Genomic DNA, 20,420 nt, shown 5'->3' with positions numbered 1-20,420 from the left:
GAGAAGAGACCAACCCCACCTGGCTACAGCCTCCCTTCAGGTAGTTGTAGACAGCAATGAGCTCACCCCTGAGCCTCCTCTTCTCCAGGCTGCACACCCCCAGCTCCCTCAGCCTCCCCTCAGGGTCTGTGCTCCGGCACCTCCCCACCTTTGTCACCCTTTCTGGGCACCTTCCAGCACCTCAACATCTCTCTTGAATTGAGGGGCCCAGAACTGGACACAGCACTCAAGGGGTGGCCTGAGCAGTGCTGAGCACAGGGGCAGAAGAACCTCCCTCGTCCTGTTGGCCACACTGTTCCTGAGCCAGCCCAGGATGCCACTGGCTCTCTTGGCCACCTGGGCACACTGCTGCCTCATCTGCAGCTACTCTCTACCAGTACCCCAGCTCCCTTCTTCCTGGCTGCTCTCAGACACTCTGTCCCCAGCCTGTAGCTGCTTGGGGTTGCTGTGGCCGAAGCGCAGAACCCTGTGCACTTGGCCTGGTTCAGTCCCATCCCATTGGCCTCTGCCCACCCATCCAGCCTGGCCAGGTCCCTCTGCAGGCTCTGCTACCCTCCTACGGATCAACACCTGCTCCTAGCTTGCTGTCCTCTGCAAACTTACTGATGCTGGACTCAATCCCCTCGTCCAGATCATCAAAAAAGATACTGAACAGGACTGGGCCCAGCACTGATTCCTGGGGGACACCACCAGTGCCAGCTGCCAACTGCATGTGGCACCATTCACCACCACTCCCTGGGCCCTGCCTTCCAGACAGTTCTTGACCCAGAGACAGAGTGAAGCTGTCCAAGCCAGGAGCTGCCAGCTTGGCCAGGAGCTTGTGGCAGACGGTGGCAAAGGCTTTGCTGAAGTCCAGGCAGTCTCCATCCACAGCCTGCCCCACATTCACCAGGCACAACCCAACCATCCAGCCACGAGGACTCAGCTGCCTCAAGTTTTCGCTCAGAGCCACTCACAAGAGTAAAAGCTGCTGGAGCCTGCAGTGATTGCTTTACATTTGTCTTGATTGCCAGAGCAGCAGCTGGGGGCTGTCCGCAGTACCAGCATTGTGCTCTGCCTCAGCACAGCCTGAAACAAGACCAGAACAGGCCTGAAGGTGACTGCATGGAAGACAGCATGAAGAAAAACCAAACTCCCAAAGCCACAGTCAATTGCTCACACGTCAAAGGCAGAGCTGTTGCCACCCTGATGAAGCCATCAGCTCCTCTGGCTCGTGGCAGCTCCTCCCCAGCTTGTGTTACTGATTAGACAGGAAACGTTTGCAGCCTTTAGAGAGAGGAGGAACTGCTCAGTCCTGTCCTCTCAACACAGCACCTGCTGGATGGCTCTGATGGCTCTGACCTGGCCTCGGGTAATTACAGCAGCTCTCGTTATTTCACCCTTCTTACCTGGGCTCTAAATGTCTCTTTTCCAACCTGTGACAGCTGAGCAGAAGGAGGTAGCCAAGACAGCACAGCTCATCTCCCAGTGTGCTCTCTCCCTCTAGTGGCGGAGAAAAGGGGCTGGCATGCACGAGGAGCTTGTCCCTGGCTGCTGTCCCCCGAGCCTCCTGCAGGGTGTGAGCCAGCAGGCTGGGCACAGCTGGACTGCAGAAGCAGATGTTGCTGACTTCTCCCCCATCTCCTCTCTGCCCCTCCTGATGCTGCCCTTTTCCAGGCCATCTTTCCCTTCTGGAGGCCATCCCCTGCTTTGCCCTCGATGCAGGCTAAGAACCCAAGCCCAGGGAGCTGTCTTTCTTCCCAGCCCTCGTCCAGCCCAACCTCCCCGACACCTGCTCTCATGGGATGCTTTGGGAGTTACCTGCCCCCTACACAATGAATGCAGCCAGACTAGACCCAGCTGGCTGGCACTCAAGGGATGAAGCTTCATAGCCACAGCTTGGCACAGTGCACCAGCAGAGATCTACAACACTTACAGACAGAAGTAGACAAGTTAAAAGTGATACAGAAACACAACAGCCCTCCCACAAACCAGAGTGCCCAGGAGGGGCTCCCAACCACCCTGCCACCTTCTTTCCACCCCCCACTCTCATCCAGGGTCTGCCTTACGTGCAAGGTGAGTTGGGAGGATGGGCAAGGGGCGTTAGAAGCAGAAGGATTGGTTGGGTTACACAGATCCCAGCAGAGCGGCAGAAGCCCAGGAGAAAACACAGACAGCGACAGACTCCGACAGCCAGGCCCTGACTGTCTTCCCTGTGCCTGTGTGCTTGCTCTTACACACCTCAGCAAGCCTAGGAGTGCAGCAGACATCTCCACTGTTTCCTTCTCACAGCCTAGCATCTAATCTTTCTCATGCAGATATTCCAATTAGCCTCAAACCAACACAGCTCACGATGGGTCCAGGCTGTGCTGGGCAGCGCTGCCTGCTGGCACCTCTACAGCCTCCCCTGCCCACCATGCCCTGTGCCCTCACAAACACCACAGCACAGGGCAGCCACCTGGCGAGCAGCTCTGGCCCTCTGCCCCAGCCTGGCTCAGCAACTCACAGCTGCCCAGGCCACCAAGCCCTGAGAGCCAGCAGGTGCCGACCCCCCGTGTGCTAGTTTGAAGCAAGCTGGGATGTTTTGGTAACATAACTAGATAATGGCAGTGAAATGAAAAACATTGTGTCTACTTCTCTCACAGTTACGCTGAGAACTCTGGGAAGGAAAGACTTTTTCTCCATTTTGTTTCTCACTCTTGCTTTGGCCTTAGACCTGGTCACATCTCATTAACCCTGCTCCTACTAACCTTGCTCCCTAACCTCTTGGCTGCACCTCTTTTCTTCCTGAGAACTGGGTAAGTTGAGAGGGCCGGGGGAGGTGTTGGGTGGTTTGAGAGCCCCTCCTGGGGACTCAGGTTTCTGGGAGGGGAGTTGTGCTTTTGTATTGTTCATCCTTGAATATTTCTGTATATAACTGTATATAACTGTAAATATTGTAAATAGCTGCTTGTAAATTTTGCTAGCTGTAAATAAATTGCTTCATCTATATTCCCAGGGTCCGTCTGAGTTAGCTGGGGCAATACAAAAGTGTGGGGGGCGGGGTAACCCCAAACCATCACATTTTTTTTATTGGCGCGGGTCCCCGCGCGGCACAGACAGGTAGGGGCGGACGTTCAGCAGCATGGGGTACGCCACGGCCTGCAGGAGAGGCTGGCTCAGGAGCCTGCACAGGGCATGGCCTCAGTGCAGACAGAGCAGCTCAGCTGGCCTAGCAGTGCCACCTCCCAGGGGAAGGGCACGCACCCTCCCTGGGCAGAGGTGGTGCTGAGGAAGGTGGCCGAGAAGCCAAACTGCCCCTGCACCGCAGAGCTGGGCAAGGGCTGCAGGACTGTGGCAGAGCTCAGGCTGGGCACAGGAGCCCTGCCAGCCTGCTCTGGGCAGCAGGAGCTTGGGCCAGGAGACAGCCTCAGCCCTGGCTTGCCAAGCACTCACCTTTGTGATCTTCCCTCCCCAAAAGGGGCAAAGCGCTTCAGTGCCACTGTGAGGACGTTGGCAGCTTGGTGGATGCTGAAGCCTTTGCGGGCAGACACCTTCTGCTGGCACCTGCACAGGGAGAGCTCCAGCTCTGCAAGCTGTGCCACCACCCAGCTGCCTGCCAGCAGCACAGCCGGGCCCCTGGCGCCCGCAGCCCCGCATCACCTGGCACACATGTAGGCATTCTCCCCGCACAGCAGCTCTGGCTGCACAAACTGCTCCAGCGCCTGCACCACGCTTGTGGCCTCCTGCAAGGGCAGAGCAGAGCTCAGGGCCGGCGGCCTGCCCACGCCACAGCCCCGAGAGATCACGCAGAGCACGGGCACAGGGCCGCAGACCACAGCAAAGCCCTGAGTGCCACCAGCTGGGCACTGCCCAGCCCCACGAGGGGCGGCTGCAGGGCCCCCAGCAGCCACTGGCCTGCCAGGCAGAGAAGGCAGCGCAACAGCGGCAGCTGCTTCCCTCCCGCCCGTGCTGTGCCTTGGCACTGGCAGCTGCAGGAGCCCTGAGAGCAGCCATGGTGCAGCTGCAAGAGCAGCCCAGCAGAGCAGAGCCCCTGCCCAGCCCTACCCCGATCTCCAGTGCCAGGTCCAGGTAAGGCTCGTAGGTGCCCGAGGTGTTCTGGCACTGCAAGCACAGCACTGCAAAAGAAAGAGCAGTGGCCACAGCCTGGCATGGCCTCTGCACGCACCCACCCCAGCACAGCCCAGCCCAGCCCAGCCCAGCCCAGGCGGCTGCAGGCTACCCCCTCTCTGCATCTGGGCTCTGGGACAGCAGCACCAGGGTTCACAGCCTGGCCAGGAGGAAAGCTGCCAACTCCACCGTGCCCTGGCACAGGCAGTGCTGCTAGGCAGCTGGCAGCAGGGGCGGCTTTGCTGCTGGCAGTGAAGTGGGGAGCCACAGCCAACAGATGTTTCCATGCCCACAGCAGGGCTCAGGGTCTGCAGGGACCACCAGAGCCAGCAGCTGCAGCTGGGGATGGTTTGCACACACTCAGCAGTGCTCCCAGAAGGGAGGCAGCCCTGAGAGCCACAGGCCCAGCAGCTGGCACCAGCGCTCACCACGGGACCGCAGGGAACCCCCAAAGATCTGCTGGACCAGCATTGGGGCCTGGCTCTGCCCATCCAGCCTAGGGACAGGAGCAGCAGGTCTCACACAGCCCCTCCACAGCAGCCTCCCCTCAGGGCCCCCTCTGCGTGTCCTCAGCACAGCTCCCCGGTGTGCTCTGGCCAGCAGACAGCTGCAGAGCTCCAGAGGCAGAGGGAAAAGCCAGGCTGCTCTGCCAGGGCCATCGCTCAAGGGTTGGCACCAGGCTCCCATGGGCACCTTCCTCCAGAAGGAGCAGAAGCTGCTGGCTGCAGCTCGGAGCTGGCCTTGGCAGAGGCAGCGCAGGGCCCAGAGGAAAGCTGCTCTCTCGCAGCCCCAGAGCTGGACCTGAGCCTTGCGAAGCCACAGCCTCTGGGCACAAGAAATGAGCCCAGGGCTTGGGCTCAGCTCTTCGGCCTCTGCAGGACTTTCTCCCACCACATGCCAGCCCAGGGCTGTTAGCCAGCATTACACCCATTCTGCTGCAGCACTTTGTTTCCAGAGGCCACTGAATGTGTCTGACAGGGTGGTGGTATCCAGTGGCATCCTGCTCCCAGGGCAGCAGCAGTGCACACAAACGTGAACTGAGTCTCAGGGTTATGGTCTGCAGATCATGTAGTCGATGACTTTGGCTGGCACACAGGTAGCACTCAGAGAAACACAGCTTGGGAAACGTAGGGAAGCAGTTACAGTGATGCAGTATTTTCTATTAAGGTGAACGCTATCAAATGAACAAAACCCAAAACCAACCAAGGGAGGGAAAGATAATAAAAGGATTTGGTAGAGCTTAGAGCTTTTGTAGAGAGAGGGCTCCAGACAATGTACAATGCCTAAAGTCTTTATACCTAAGAATTCATGAGCTTGTGCTAAACACAGTTCTGGAGCAGCCCCAGCTGCATTCACAGGCATTTGCAAGAGGGAAATAGATTCAAGCATGCCACGTGGTGGTCTGAAACAAAAGCCAACCAGTCCACACTTCTGCACACAGCATCACTCAGTACCTGCTCAAATGGATGCGACAGGATCTGACACCTCTCACTACAGACCTTTGTCTGTCTGCAGTGACCAATAGAGGCAGCAAACAAGACTCTTAGAACAGTTCCGCTTCCAACTGACCTGCAAAAGCCTTTTGCGTAGGAAGTAAACGAGGGGTGCACAAACAGTGGCAGCAAAATGCTCCACCAAACAGCTCAGGTTGGGCAACACAGCTCCAGGCAGCTACAGCAAGATGGACCTTGAAAAGCCTCTGGTGCTCTCTGCAAGTGGCAAAGCTGTGCAAACACTGCACAGCAAAATCTGGGACAGGAAGCATTAGAAGGGAGAACAGGAAACAAAACCCAAACGTAGGGTTCCAAGAAAAACTGAGTACAGAAGAAACAACCTGGGAGCTGTGGCACAACACAAACGTTCCTGAGGAACTGTCTGCTGTGAGAGCTGAAAGCTTTGGTTGCTGTCCAAGTGCTGCTGCACAACCAAGGCTTCCTGCTGACACGGCTGAGGCGCCTCTGGCCGTGGACCCTTTCCTGATGACGCTGGAGCTGGAAACCATTTCTCACTCGTGTCATCTTCTCCGCAGCTGCACTGTAACACAAACAATGCTCTTGATCCACAACAGCACCCAGGGGAGAGGCTGTTTGGCAGGACAGCTGAAAATGCCAGCCCCCAGGGGATCTCCCCACGCTGCCACTGCCTGCCCTGGGATGCTCCACTGCAGCTCCTCCCGATGTGCAATGCTGGCATTTGCTGCTGCAGGAAACCCTTTCTGGGGAAAGGCTGCTGGGAACTCTGGCCAAGGCCCCGTGCTCATCTTTTAGCCTCTGGCTGCCTGCCTGCAGCGCTGGTGGCACCTGTGGGCAGCGAACCGTCGTCGTTACCGACTGTGACAGCACGAGTCAAAGCAGCAAGGCTGCACAGGCACTGGGGGTGAAAAAACCATCTTGAGCCAATGGCAGCAGCTGAGCAGCTCTCCCCCTTCCTACTGGCCATGCGGCACCACCTCACCTTGCAGCAGGCCAAAGTGAAGGGGTACAGCTGAGGAGGCTCCTGTTGCAGGGGCTCAAACTTGGTGCTCAGCAAAAGCATTTACAGCAGCACGAGAAGGCACTAAAAGCTTCCCATCTCAGTGACAAAACCAACACCTCTCCTGCCTCCTGCTGCTTTTCAATGGACTTCACACCCAAGGTGCGGGATGAAAGCTCAACAGCCATGCACAAGGAAGCAAGGGAGTCTCATTTGCTTTGTTTCCCAACCCATGTTGCCATGTCTGCCTTCCAAGGAGACCTCAAAGCAGCTCCGGCAACATCGCAGTGCCCTTTCAACTCACTGCCTAGGCAGCTGCAGCAGCCTACAGCTCTCAGCTGTGGACAAGCAGCCCCACAGAGCGGCGTCTTTTCTGCTAACCAGGGCCACAGAAAAGCTGTCCTTGCAGCTTAGAGCTTTAGCACAGCCCAGTCTGCACACCTCTGCAGAGAAGGTTGCAGCCAGAGTACACTAACAGGTAGGAGAGGCAGCAAGAGAAGCTTTGAGAACCGTGGACCCACCGAAGTGTCAGGGCTGGAAGGGACCCCAAGGGTCACCCAGTGCCGACCGCCCTGCCACGGGCAGGGACCCCTCACACTAGATCAGGCTGCTCACAGCCACATGCAGCCTGGCCTCACACACTTGGCACAGCTGCACAAGGCTTGCACTCGATGCTCTCCAAGGGCATCTCCAAGCCAAACGCCTCGGTGCTGCTGGGGCAGCGCTGCAGCACATGGCGGCGCTCCGGGCACCTCCGCTGGCTGCTTCTCGCCCCGGAGCCGCAGCAGGGCAGCTGAGGGGCCGCCCGGAGCGGGGCTCTGGCCGGCCACGGCGGCTCCCGATGGCGCCTCCCGCCTGCGGCACCTGCGGCTGCAGCCTCCCGCGGCGGCGCCGGGGCGCGCAGGGCCAGCCCCGCTCGCCGCTGGGCTCCGCAGAGCGGCGCTGGGAGCCTGGCAGGAAGGGCGGAAGTGGCGCAGTGACGCCGCGCCCACGGGCGCCATCTTTGCTTTGGGCGGCACCTGGCTCCCGCCCGGCGGCGAGGGCGGGAGGCAGCGGCCAAGCTCCAGCTGCAAGCCCTTTGCTCTCCTCACTCTCTCCGTGGCAGCGTTCAGGACAGGAGCTCACTTTGCCCAGCTCAGCTCTGCTCCAACAGGGCGCTGCCCATGGGGGCAGATCTGGCGCAGCTGCAGGGGCTCTCTGCTACCACCTGCCCCTGGGCAACAGCCACTGCAGGCACAGAGCCTGCACCTGCCAGGGGGGCACAGATGGCTGCAGAACCTTTGCCCCCTTCCTTTCCCCCCAGGGGAAAGCTTCGGAACAGCCTCCTCCTGCTGACCTTTCCCTGGAGCTCCTCTGCTCAGCTCAGCCCAAGCCCTTCTGCTCTGCCGGTGCAGCCTTCAGCCCACCAAGGCCACTCGGCAGCACTGGCAGCTGCCAGGGCACAAGAGCATGCTGCTGGCCCACGCTCGCTCTGCACCTCTGGCCGGCATCACTGCTGGGGCTCCACTGGTGGCGTCTGTCAGCTTTGGGGAGCATTCCCTCCTGTGCCAGCTGAATGCAAGCACCGCAGGGCTGCCCAGGGCCCGGGGCTCTTCTCAGGCCACCAACCCTGACGGCACTCAGCTGCCCTCTGCCCCTGGGCACCAACCAACTCAGCTACAGCCAGCTGGAAAGGTCCAACTCTTAGCAAAGGCTTCTTCAAGAGCAGCAACCCCTGTCCTGAAACTCTGCACCAGCTGGGCAGGGAGGAGGACTTGTCTGAGCTGCCAGCTGGCTCCCAGCCTGCCAGCTCTGCAGGAGAATCTCTGCTCTGCACGGCAACAAAAGCAGCTCCTGCTGCACACCCAAATGTTGCTGCACAGCAAACTGTTGGGCACGACCAGCTCTTACCTGCTGACTCCGAGCAGAATTGCTGCCAGCTGCTGCTGCTGCTGCTGCTTGGCTGCCTGCTTCCGCCTGGCACTGCTCAGGGCCTCCCTGATGGAGCCTTCTGGTTGTAGGAGGTGGTGAAAGAGGAGACAAACTTCTCGCTCTCCTCTCGAGTGCTCTCCTCTGCAGTCCCTGCGCAGGGCAGGCAGGTGTCGGCTGTGCCTCAGCAGGCTGCTCGCTGCCCCTTGCTCTCCCTTCCTCTCTGCCCTGTGCTTCTGCCTGCACGGAGCTCATCTCTCCTGCCTGAGCAGCAGCAAGAGCAGAGGCAGGGATCGTTGTGAGGGAAGCTCAGACACAGCTCACCTTTGGCTCCTGGGCCTGCTCTGGGAACCAGCTCGACCTCCAGAACCAGATGGGCACTGGGCACCTGATGGACTTGCTGGGGAGCGTGGAGTGGCAGGAGCTGGCTGTGCTGGCCCTGAGGGCATCATCTCCTACAGCTGCTGCTCCCAGCCTGCCCTGCTGCCACTGCCACCTTGGAGAGCCACCTGCCTCCTGCAACTTCAGCCTCCTCCTGCCCCCGTCATGCTCTCCTTCGTGGCACCTCCTGGCTCCTCTGGGCCGGCCAGCTCGGGGGAGAAGGTCTTGATGGGGGGAGGGGGGGGGTGTGCTGCTGGGCCTCAGCACCATCCAGCTGCTGCTGGTGGAGAGCATGCCAGCCTTGGAGAGTGCCCCACTGGTGGGTGACCTTGATGGCAGCCAGGCCCCTGCGGTGCCCAGGGTGCCTACAGCAGGCTGATGGGCAGCACCCACGCAGACAGGGAGGGGGAGATGTGGCTCTCTGCGCCACCAGCACCGGCTGCTCACGCAGGGCAGTGCCACACTGCCGCCCTGCCATGGGTGGGCAGACAGGCAGGGGCACACTGTGGGAGAGGGGGAGAGGCTCGGGGATGGGGAAGTGGGGACCAAGGCAGGGGCTGCCCCCAGGCCCACTGCCAGTGCCAGCAGCATGGGCTGCTGGGGAACAGCAGCTGCATTGTGGTTGCCCCCGAGGTGATGGAGCCTGCCGCAGCGGTGAGGGGCAGAGGTGGCCACGGAGATGGAGCTCTGCTCCCTGGGGCTCTGCTCTGCTGGGGAGGAGCAACAGCAGGCAGCAGTACAGCCTGGGCTTGGGCTGCTGCAAGGCAGCTGCACAGGAAAGAACTGGGAGCCCAAGTGGGCAGCACATTCCCCGTGGGACAGCAGTGTGCCCTTGTGGGGCCAGTGGCAGCCTGGGCTGCATCAGGAGCAGTGTGGCCAGCAGCTCTAGGCAGGTGTGCTGGTTTGAGCCTAGCTAGAATGTTTTGGTGAGAAGAACGAGATTACAGGCTGGGGAAAGGCAACAGTGGTGATGTCTGCTTCACTCCTAGGCTTGCTGCAATGCAGAAGAACAAGAACACAAGCACAGAGAAGAGAGTTGCTGTCTGGGTGTTGGGCTGAGCTTCTCTCTCTCTCTGCCCTAACTTGCCGTCTGTGTGACTAACCCTCTGCTTCCTAACGCCCCTGCCCGACCCTCCATACTGCCTTCAACATCAGGCAAGATCTGGGCTGAGATTGAGGAGTGGGAGGGAGGTGGAAGGGTGGTTGAGAGCCCCTGCTGGGGACTCAGGTTTCTGGGAGGGCTGTTGTGTTTCTGCAGTGCCTTTTAACTTGTCGATTCCTGCCTGTAGCTGCAGCTGTTGTAAATACCTGCTTGTAGCTTGTGCTAAGCTGTAACTATAAAGCCTCATGCAGCTCCCAGAGCCGCTGAGCCCAGTCTGGGCGATTTCCAAAGGGGGGGGCGGTGGGGGGGCGTGGGGAAGACCCAAACCATCACAGGAGGTTCTCCTGCCCCTCTGCTCTGCCCACCCCTGCTGAGAGCACCCCTGCACTACTGTGTCCAGGTCTGAGCTCCCCCACTCAAGAGAGACAGGGAGCTGCTGGGGAGAGCCCCCATGGGGCTGCGAGGAGAGGATGCTGCAGGGACGGGACCATCTCTGCTCTGAAGAAAGGCTGAGAGCCCTGGAGTTGCTTAGTCTGGAGAGGAGAAGGCTGAGAGGGGACCTCAGGAATGTCTGTAACGGCTGAGGGGTGGGTGCCAAGCAGGGCCCAGGCTCTGTTTGTGGTGCCCAGTGACAGGAGAAGGAGGCACAGGTACAAGCCAGAACCCAGGAGGTTCCACCTCAACAGCAGGAGGAACTTCTTTGGGGTGAGGGTGCTGGAGGCCTGGAGCAGGCTGCCCAGAGGCTGTGGAGTCTCCTGCTCTGGAGCCAGTCAGGAGCTGCCTGGATGTGCTCCTGGGTGCCCTGGCCTGGCTGCTCCTGCTCTGGCAGGGGGGTTGGGCTGGGTGGTCTCTGGAGGTCCCTTCCAAGCCCTGATTCTTTGCTTCTGGGACTCTTCCTTATGGTCTTCCTCATGAGCTGCTGCTGCTGCTGCTGCTGCTGCTGGGCCAGAGCTGCCTGCTGGCCCCATGGCCCCAGTGCCCTGCTGCTGCTCTCTGCTGCTGGGCCCCCCTCCAGCACGGGGCCCTGCTCCACCTGCCCCTGCTGCGGAGGTGCCCTTGGGGCTGTGGGGAGCTGTGCCCTGCTGTCTGCCCTGGCCTGGCTCTGGGGGCTGTTGGCTGCTTGGGTTGCTGGAGGTGCCAAGGTGCCCAGAGGCAAGGGGAAGGCAGAGCAGGGCAGGCTGGGCTGGGCTGAGGCCCACATGAGCTCTGGGCACTGCTCTGGGGGGTGCCCAGGCTCTGAACCGTGGGGGGTGCAGTCCTGAGCTGGTTCTCTGTGGGTAGCGACCCCCCCAGCCCCTCCCTCCCCCCCCCCCCCCCCCCCCCGTAACCAGGGCTCTGTGTATCCAAGGCCTGGGTGACCTCATAGAGCTGAGCTGAGGCTGGGCTGGTGAGGAGGTGAGAGTGGAGCTTGGGAGCCTGTGGCAGGGGGAGAGCCTCTGCTAAGGTGTCTGTGTCTCACCCGAGTTCTTCGGCAGCAGGAGCTGCCCTTGAGCAATCCCCAGGTGAGTGATGTGGGCAGAGCAGAGGCAAACCCAAGGGGAACAGTGACAAGGGGGGGGGGGGGGGTGAGTTGCAAAGGGAGTTGAGAGCACCAAGAGTGACCAAGGAGCAAAACCTGCCTGGGCACTTTGTGCCTGGCTTAGGTGAGCCTGGTCTGGTGACTGAGAATAGTCCCTAGCAGGAGAGAGGTGCCCTGAGTGGGTGTGCTGGCAGCAGGTGTTGGGGTCCAGTTTGACTGGAAAATACACAGTTGGCATTTTCCAGGTGCTTTGGTAGGTGGTGTCGGGGGGGGCACAGGGTGAGGCTTGGGGTGCTGGGGGTGTGGATGTGCTTGGAAGCCACAGAGAGTGGAGGAGAAGCACAGAGGTTGGATGTGGAGAGGAAGCAGCAGGCGGCTCTGTGTGAGCCAAAGGCAGCTCTGCTGGCAAGCCAAGGCGCCTTGGCATGGTAAGAGAGGGAGCTGAGGAAGAGCTGGGGGGATGTGTGGGGGGGATGTGTGGGAGCAGGCACCTGGGTGGGCTTGGAATCTGCAGAGAAGGAGCCTGCAGCACCTGTCTGGGCAGCCTGCTGCAGGCCTCCAGCACCCTCAGCAGGAATTTTCTAATCCTCTTCAGCTGGAGCCTCCAGTCTCTGGCCTCTGCCCCTTGTCCTGTCCCTGGGCACCAGTGACAAGAGTCTGGCCCCAGCCTCTTGCCCCCCACAGACCCTTCAGCTCCTGCTGAGCACTGCTCAGATGCCCTCTGGGGCTGCTCTTCCGCAGGCTCTCAGCCCCAGGGCTCTCAGCCTTTGCTCCTCACAGAGCTGCTCCAAGCCCCTCAGCATCTTCCAAACCCACCTGGACTCTCTCCAGCAGTTCCCAATCTCTCCTGAGCTGGGGAGCCCAGAAGCAGAGGCAGGATTCCAGCTGTGGCCTGCCTAGAGCACAGCAGAGGGGTGCAGGCCCCCCTCTCTTCATGCCCCCAGGAGAGCATTGGCCTGCTTGGCCATGAGGGCACACTGCTGGCCCATGGGCAACTCCAGGCCTCCAGATGTGGCCTCGCTGGGGCAGAGTTGAGTTTGCTGAGTTCCTGGAGCAGGACAGAGCCAGGCCCCCCCAGCGTGCTGCCAGCACACGATGGACACCACAGAGCCCAAGGGCCATGCCCTGGCAGGTCCTGCCCACCTCGGGCACTGCTGCCAACCAGCAGGTGCAGCTCTGCCTCAGCTGACACAGAGTGCAAGGAGGAAGAAGAGCAGGAGGAGCAGGAGCCGGAGAAGGAGGAGGAGGAGGAAGAGGAGGAGGAGGGAGCTGAGTGGCCTGGGACGGCTGAGTCGAAGCCACCGAGTGCAGCCGCAGCATGCGGAGAGGGAAGAAGCTGGAGCAGGAGCTGGGGCTGGCAGCGAAGAGGCAGTGTCTGGAGCTGGGTGAGGAGGGGGCACTGGGATGGAGCTGGGTGAGGAGGGGGTACTGGGCTGGAGCTGGGTGAGGGAAGGAGCAGCAAGCTGGAGATGGGCAAGGAGGGGTCACCAGGCTGGAGCCGGGTGAGGAAGGGCATTGGGCTGGCCCCTGCCTGCCTCGCCCAGCAAGCTGTGGCAGCAGAAGGCAGGGTCTGAGCCTGACAGCGGTGGCCTCTGATGCCAGGGGCAGCAGCCGTGGGGGCAGCAGCCTCTGCTGAGGCCCTGGGTCGAGGCTGGCAGGCAGCACTGCAGCCCCGAGGAGGAGCCGAGCAGCAAGCAGGGGAGGCAGAGAGGGCCCAGGGGGCTGCTGGTGCTCCTGAGCCCTGTGACTCACCGCCCCTCTCCCCTCCCTGCAGGCAGTGACCAAGCCCAGGCAGCACAAGAGATTGGGGTGCCCGTGCCCCAGCAGGTGCCCTTGCCCGGGGGGTGCCTCTGCATGCAGTGGCCGCGGCTGTGCGGGGTGGGCGCTGGGCTGCGCAACCTGGGGCGCAGCTGCTTCCTCAACGCCACGCTGCAGTGCCTGACCCACACGGCGCCGCTCGCCAGCTACCTGCTCTGCGGGGAGCACGGCCGCAGCTGTGAGTGGGGCTCAGTGGGGGGCACTGCTGGGCTGGCAGTGCCGGGGTGGCAGTGCCCGTGGGCAGCAGGAGCCGCCTGCCCGCCCTGCTGCCCGCGCTGTGCTCGGCACCTGTGCGCGTGGCCCTGGCAGGGGCTGCGAGCGTTGGGCTGTGCCCTGTCTGCTCCCTGCTGACCCCAGCAGAGGCTGTTGCTGTGTTCTCTGGCCCTAGCAGTGCTGCTGAGTTGGGGCCAAGGGCAGCACACAGGGCTCACAACCCTGTCTGCAGGGCTCTGCTGGCATCTGCCCTCCGGGCCAACCTCTGGGCTCCTCCAGGGAGTGCCTGTGGCCTGCTTCCCATCCACATGGCTGCTGTCTCCTCTGGGGGGTTGCAGTGGTGCTGTGAGTGGGATGGCATCTGGCAGGGTGATGTGTGTTGGTCCCTGTGTACCCAGGGTGCCCCAGAGCTGTGCTGCAGCACAGAGCTCATAGGAAGCACTGAGCGTGGCGGAGCTGTGTGGGAGCAGAGATCCCTCCCGTGCTCTGTCCTGCTTCCACCTCTCCTGGCCTTGTCCCCGACCTCCTGTCCTCTGCTCTTCTGCTCCAGGTCACCGAGAAGGCTTCTGCATGCTCTGCACTATGCAGACCCACGTGGGGCAGGCCTTTGCCAGCAGCGGCCAGGCCATAAAGCCAGAGGCCATCATCCGGAACCTCAAGAGTAAGGGTGGCTGCCCTGCTTGCCTGGCTTGCCCTGCTTTGCCCTGCTTGCCCTGCCTTGCCTGGCTTGCCTGCTTTGCCTGCTTGCCTGCCTTGCCCTGCTCCTGCTCTGCCTGTCTTGCCCTGCCTTGCCCTGCTTGCCCTGCTTGCCCCCTTGCTGCCTGCTCTGCTTGCCCTGCCTTGCCCTGCCTTGCCCAGCCATGCCCTGCTCTGCCCTGCCTTGCTCTGCTCTGCCCTGCCCTGCAGCAGCCATGCAGGGGCCCAGGGGCTGCTGCTGGAGCAGACCCTTTGGGATGGGGCAGGCCTTGGCAGAGAGCTCTGCTGAGGTGACTCAGAGCCCGCCAGGGGCTGGGGGCTCCATGGGCTGTGGGAGGGCTTCTCCCGCAGCCAGCGTGGGCCTGAGCCCAGGGTTGGGCTGAGGGGGCTCAGAGCCTGGAGCCCTGCTTGCTGGGGCAGGAGCTGCATCTGTTGCAGCAGCTGCTGAGGCTGCCTCTCCTGCAGACATTGCCCAGCACTTCAGCCTCCGGAGGCAGGAGGATGCCCACGAGTTCCTGCGCTGCGCCATTGACGCCATGCAGCAGGCCTGCGGGAACGGCTGTGCCCAGTATGTGGGGCCCTGCTGCCCTGTGCCCTCACCAGTGCCCTGTGCCCGTGGGAGGGATGAAGGTGTCCCCCAGGCTGAACTGCTAGGGGGAGGCACTGGCTGTCAGGGGCCTCATTGCACGGCCCAGCTCTCTGCCCCTCTGTGCCACAGGCCACCTTCTCCCTTCTGCTGGCCCTGCGCCCCAGCAGAGCTGTGGTGCTGTCCCCATGTCCTGAGGCTGCTCTGGCTCTGGCTCCTGTGCCAGCTGCCCAGGAAGCCAGGGCTGCAGCTGGCTCAGGTCCAGCTCTGGGGCTGCGAGAGAGCAGCTTTCCTCTGGGCCCTGCGCTGCCTCTGCCAAGGCCAGCTCCGAGCTGCAGCCAGCAGCTTCTGCTCCTTCTGGAGGAAGGTGCCCATGGGAGCCTGGTGCCAACCCTTGAGCGATGGCCCTGGCAGAGCTGCCTGGCTTTTCCCTCTGCCTCTGGAGCTCTGCAGCTGTCTGCTGGCCAGAGCACACCGGGGAGCTGTGCTGAGGACACGCAGAGGGGGCCCTGAGGGGAGGCTGCTGTGGAGGGGCTGTGTGAGACCTGCTGCTCCTGTCCCTAGGCTGGATGGGCAGAGCCAGGCCCCAACGCTGGTCCAGCAGATCTTTGGGGGTTCCCTGCGGTCCCGTGGTGAGTGCTGGTGCCAGCTGCTGGGCCTGTGGCTCTCAGGGCTGCCTCCCTTCTGGGAGCACTGCTGAGTGTGTGCAAACCATCCCCAGCTGCAGCTGCTGGCTCTGGTGGTCCTGCAGACCCTGAGCCCTGCTGTGGGCATGGAAACATCTGTTGGCTGTGGCTCCCACTTCACTGCCAGCAGCAAAGCCGCCCCTGCTGCCAGCTGCCTAGCAGCACTGCCTGTGCCAGGGCACGGTGGAGTTGGCAGCTTTCCTCCTGGCCAGGCTGTGAACCCTGGTGCTGCTGTCCCAGAGCCCAGATGCAGAGAGGGGGTAGCCTGCAGCCGCTGGGCTGGGCTGGGCTGGGCTTGGGCTGGCTGTGCTGGGGGGGTGCGTGCAGAGGCCATGCCAGGCTGTGGCCACTGCTCTTTCTTTTGCAGTGCTGTGCTTGCAGTGCCAGAAACCTCGGACACCTACGAGCCTTACCTGGACCTGGCACTGGAGATCGGGGTAGGGGGGCAGGGGCTCTGCTCTGCTGGGGCTGCTCTTGCAGCTGCACCATGGCTGCTCTCAGGGCTCCTGCAGCTGCCAGTGCCAAGGCACAGCACGGGCGGGAGGGAAGCAGCTGCCGCTGTTGCGCTGCCTTCTCTGCCTGGCAGGCCAGTGGCTGCTGGGGGCCCTGCAGCCGCCCCTCGTGGGGCTGGGCAGTGCCCAGCTGGTGGCACTCAGGGCTTTGCTGTGGTCTGCGGCCCTGTGCCCGTGCTCTGCGTGATCTCTCGGGGCTGTGGGCGTGGGCAGGCCGCCGGTGCCCTGAGCTCTGCTCTGCCCTTGCAGGAGGCCACAAGCGTGGTGCAGGCGCTGGAGCAGTTTGTGCAGCCAGAGCTGCTGTGCGGGGAGAATGCCTACATGTGTGCCAGGTGAGTGCGGGGCTGCGGGCGCCAGGGGCCCGGCTGTGCTGCTGGCAGGCAGCTGGGTGGTGGCACAGCTTGCAGAGCTGGAGCTCTCCCTGTGCAGGTGCCAGCAGAAGGTGTCTGCCCGCAAAGGCTTCAGCATCCACCAAGCTGCCAACGTCCTCACAGTGGCACTGAAGCGCTTTGCCCTTTTGGGGGAGGGAAGATCACAAAGGTGAGTGCTTGGCAAGCCAGGGCTGAGGCTGTCTCCTGGCCCAAGCTCCTGCTGCCCAGAGCAGGCTGGCAGGGCTCCTGTGCCCAGCCTGAGCTCTGCCACAGTCCTGCAGCCCTTGCCCAGCTCTGCGGTGCAGGGGCAGTTTGGCTTCTCCGGCCACCTTCCTCAGCACCACCTCTGCCCAGGGAGGGTGCGTGCCCATTGGCCCCTGGGGGTGGCACTGCTAGGCCAGCTGAGCTGCTCTGTCTGCACTGAGGCCATGCCCTGTGCAGGCTCCTGAGCCAGCCTCTCCCTGCAGGCCGTGGCGTACCCCATGCTGCTGAACGTCCGCCCCTACCTGTCTGTGCCGCGCGGGGACCCCGTCCTCTACAGCCTCTATGCGGTGCTGGTGCACTCTGGGCACAGCTGCCACGCAGGGCACTACTACTGCTACGTGAAGGTGAGCCCAGGCTGCTGTCGTGGCACCCCTCAGGGCTAAGGGGTGCTGGTGGGTCCCTGGAGGGCACAGCAAGGAGGCTGCTCAGCAGAGGTGCGTGGGGGGGGACACAGGCCGTGCCCTGCCGCAGGAAGCGTGGAGGTGCCGCTCTGGCGGAGCCCCTTGCCTGGCCTGGGCCTCCTCTGGGCTCTGGGCAGAGGAGCTCTGCCCGTGCTTGCTGCCACGAAGGTCCCCGGGCACAGCCCAGCCCCCTTCTCTCTGCTCCTCCTGCAGGCCAGCAGTGGGCAGTGGTACCTGATGAACGACGAGCGGGTGTGCCCCGCGGGCATCCAAGAGGTCCTGGGGCAGCAGCCCTACCTGCTCTTCTACCAGAGGTGAGAGTGCCTCTGCCTGCTGCCCCTCTGTCTCCTGCTGCCAGCAGCTGGGACAGGGCTGGCAGCACAGGGCTGCCTGCGGGAAAGAGCTTGGCCCAGGTAGCCCCAACGCCCTCTGCATGCCCTGGCTCAGAGGAGGGTGGCAGGGAGAGGGCCAGCCCCTTGGCATGGCTTTACTCTGCACCAGGACCACCTCACCCCTGCAGCTTCTGGCTCCTCTTTCTCCTGCGCGTCTCTGGCAGTGGCTCAAGCCTGGCACTTAACGCCAGCCCTTCTCTGCCTTCCCAGGGTGCCCAGCCCCAGGAGGAGCTGGCAGGGGCCACTGCCAAGGCTGCCTCCAGCCTGCCCGGCTGCACTGGCGGTGTCCACAGCGAGGACAGGAAATCTGTCACCAAGGAGCCCCTGTCCTCAGCAGGGATGGGCCAGGTGAGTCCTGAAGGCTGCTCTTGGCCAGCGCCCCCGGGTGCTGGCACCTGCTGCCCCTCTGCCTGCTGTGCCAGGGAGGGGCTGGGCAGGGCAGGGTTGCCATGCCCTTGGCTCCTGCACTTCTCCATCAACCTCTTCCTTTGTCTAGGGCCCAGGGCTGCTGCCAGGGGAGAAGCCGCCTGGGCTGGAGGAGGCTGGAGTCCCTGTGGCCCACAGCCTGTTTGGGATGGAGCCAGAGCTGTGCAGTGGAAGCCCCACCCTGCCAAAGCTGCCTGCTGGGTCGCCAGCACCCAGCAGAGAGGGCTCAGCAGCTGTGTGCCAGGACTACTGGGCACAGCTGCAGGGCCTGACACGCAGCAGCAAATCCTCCATCGCCAGGCTGACCCTCCTGGCACAGCAGAACGTGGCCTTGGCAGCAGCATCGTGTCCCTGGTGGAAGCACGAGTGGCCAAGGTTTGCACCTTCCACTGCCTGCTGCTGCTGCCTGTGCTGCTGGGGGAGCAGCTGGACAGCAGCCTGGGTGGCCTCGGGGGCTAGCAGGGGCTGGGGAGATGTCGTGCTGAGGGCAGAGCGGGGCAGAGCAGGGCAGCAGTGGAGGGGTGGCTTCCAGCCTGCCCTGAGCTCTGCGGTGTCAGAGCTGTCTGCAAGCCTGTCCCAGGGGCTGGCTCTGCCTGCAAGAGAAAACCTCAACGGTCCAGCCCCACTGCACTGCTGACTCTGTGCTGCCCTGAGGAGCTGAGCTCTGCAGCAGGGAGCAGTGCTGAGCTCCCCTTCCTGTGCCGTGGCTGCCAGCAGCTTCCTTCCCAGGCTCTGCTGCTTCCCTGCCCGACTGCTGCGCAGGCTGAGGCACAGTGGCAGTGACTCCTGGCACAGAGCCTTGGCTGCTCCAGGGTCCCCTTCTGCTCTGAGCTCAGCAGCCCTCTGCCAGATTGCCTTTTGGCACCAGCAGGAAACCCAAGGCCAGCGACTTGCTGTTTGTAGTGGAACCCAAAAGAGGGCTCTGGGCCTGCCACTCTCTCTCTTTAAAATTCTTCAGCTGTGCCTCTGCTGTGCTAAACCTCTCCCTTTCTTCTCCTCCCTGCAGGCTCCCCAGCACAGAAGCTCCCTGCTCTCTACCTGATGGATTCCATCCTCAAGAACGTGGGAGGAGAATACCTGAAGGCCTTTGCCCCAAAGCTGGTGGAAACCTTTGTGTCTGCCTTCCAGAAGGTCTCTGCACTGGGGGAGTTGGGTGAAGAGAGTCTGTGCCTGGGGAATGAACTCTGTGCCCAGGGCTGGGTGCTCTTGGCTGCTGAACCATCCCCATTGGTTGCCTTTGCTAAATCCCTGCCCTGGCTCTGGGCTGTGGGAGTTGTCCCTGCTGCTGGTGTGAGCAAACAAAGTGGGCACTGACCCTATGAGGAGCTTTGGCCTGTGGCTCACAGATGGCTCTGCTGCTGCAGCAGAGTGGGTGTAATGCTGGCTAACAGCCCTGGGCTGGCATGTGGTGGGAGAAAGTCCTGCAGGGGCCGAAGAGCTGAGCCCAAGCCCTGGGCTCAGTTCTTGTGCCCAGAGGCTGTGGCTTCGCAAGAGCTTTGTCGCTGTACTTTCTCCAGGGAAACCGGGCAAGGGAGAGGAGAATTTGGTCATGGGCAAGGGGTCAGGAAGTGCTCCTCGGGTGCTGATGGAGAGTGGTAGAGCCTGGCAAGGGCCTGGGAAGAGCAGTTGCAGAGCTGAGCCTCTCTGTCTGATGCCAGGGGCGCGGGGTGTGAGCTGCACTGCTGCTACAGGCTGCAGAGCCAGGCCAGGCTGTGCGAATGGCCAAGTGCTGAGAGAGACAGGAAAGAAAGGAAACCTTCCTGCTGCCAGCAGAGCTTCAGGCACTGCTGGAGTGAGCTGAAGGAGCCCTGGGGTCTTTTGGTGTTTCAGGTGGACAGAGACACTCGGCAGAGTTTGTTCTCCTGCGCTCGACATGGCACAGGATTTTCCCTCTGGAGGAGCTGCATGCACTGGATGTCAGAGTGCAGGCACTGGATCCTGCTTGGCCAGTGAGACCTCTGCCTGCAGATGGGAGTGCTTCTGGCAGCCCTGGCAGTCCTCAGCCTGCAGCTGCCTGGGTCAGTTTGCTGGCTGCTCCATGGCCACAGGTGTTAGGCTGAGGGTTGGGCTTGCTGCCCTGGGGGCTCTTTGCAGCCCAAAGAGTTCCCTGGTTCCCTGACTCCATCACGAGTTGCAGCGTAAGAGGTTTTGTTCTGTTTGCAGCCAGAGGAGTCCAGTGCAGCTCCCTCTGCCACCTCTGGTGCCTCTGCTGCAGCTGCTGCTGCAATGCCCCAGGCGCCGAGCCAGGAGCAGCTGCTGAGGCAGCAACTGCTTGTGAAGGAGAAGCAGGTGCTGGAGCTTCGGCAGAAGCTGTCCGAGCTGGAGCAGGCTGGAGCACAGCTGGTGAGTAGGACAGGTGGGACCCTGCTCTGGTGGGGCTCAGCTTCTGTGGGGCAGTCCTTAGGTGTCCTGGTGACTGCCAGCATCACTTGGTGCTGCTGTCAGGGCAGCAGAGCTGTGCCAGGCCTGGAGCAAGGCCAGTCCAGCTGGGGAGCTTGGGCAGCATTTGCCAACGGAAAAGCCTTGAGAGCTGCACTGCAAATGGAGGCCAAAGCAGGGGGATTTGTCGGGGTTTTCTTCTGAG

General features: G+C 62.2%; 1 protein-coding gene across 1 annotated transcript; it reads left to right on the top strand.

The window, feature by feature from the left end:
* Positions 1–12,789: 12,789 nt before the first annotated feature.
* Positions 12,790–20,179, top strand: LOC135174447 (ubiquitin carboxyl-terminal hydrolase 36-like; the record flags this gene model as incomplete). Its single annotated transcript, XM_064141717.1, is given in 16 exon segments — positions 12,790–12,856; positions 13,246–13,467; positions 14,053–14,163; positions 14,664–14,766; positions 15,349–15,426; positions 15,838–15,907; positions 16,232–16,314; positions 16,412–16,494; positions 16,497–16,522; positions 16,821–16,961; positions 17,232–17,332; positions 17,621–17,661; positions 17,664–17,758; positions 18,137–18,278; positions 18,843–18,989; positions 20,052–20,179. Coding segments are annotated over 16 exon segments (1,638 nt in total), but the record flags the coding sequence as incomplete, so codon positions are not given.
* Positions 20,180–20,420: the final 241 nt, after the last annotated feature.

Source organism: Pogoniulus pusillus, unplaced genomic scaffold, assembly GCF_015220805.1.
Source record: "Pogoniulus pusillus isolate bPogPus1 unplaced genomic scaffold, bPogPus1.pri scaffold_64_arrow_ctg1, whole genome shotgun sequence".
Lineage (NCBI taxonomy): Eukaryota > Metazoa > Chordata > Aves > Piciformes > Lybiidae > Pogoniulus > Pogoniulus pusillus.
This window is presented reverse-complemented; position numbering and strand designations above follow the sequence as displayed.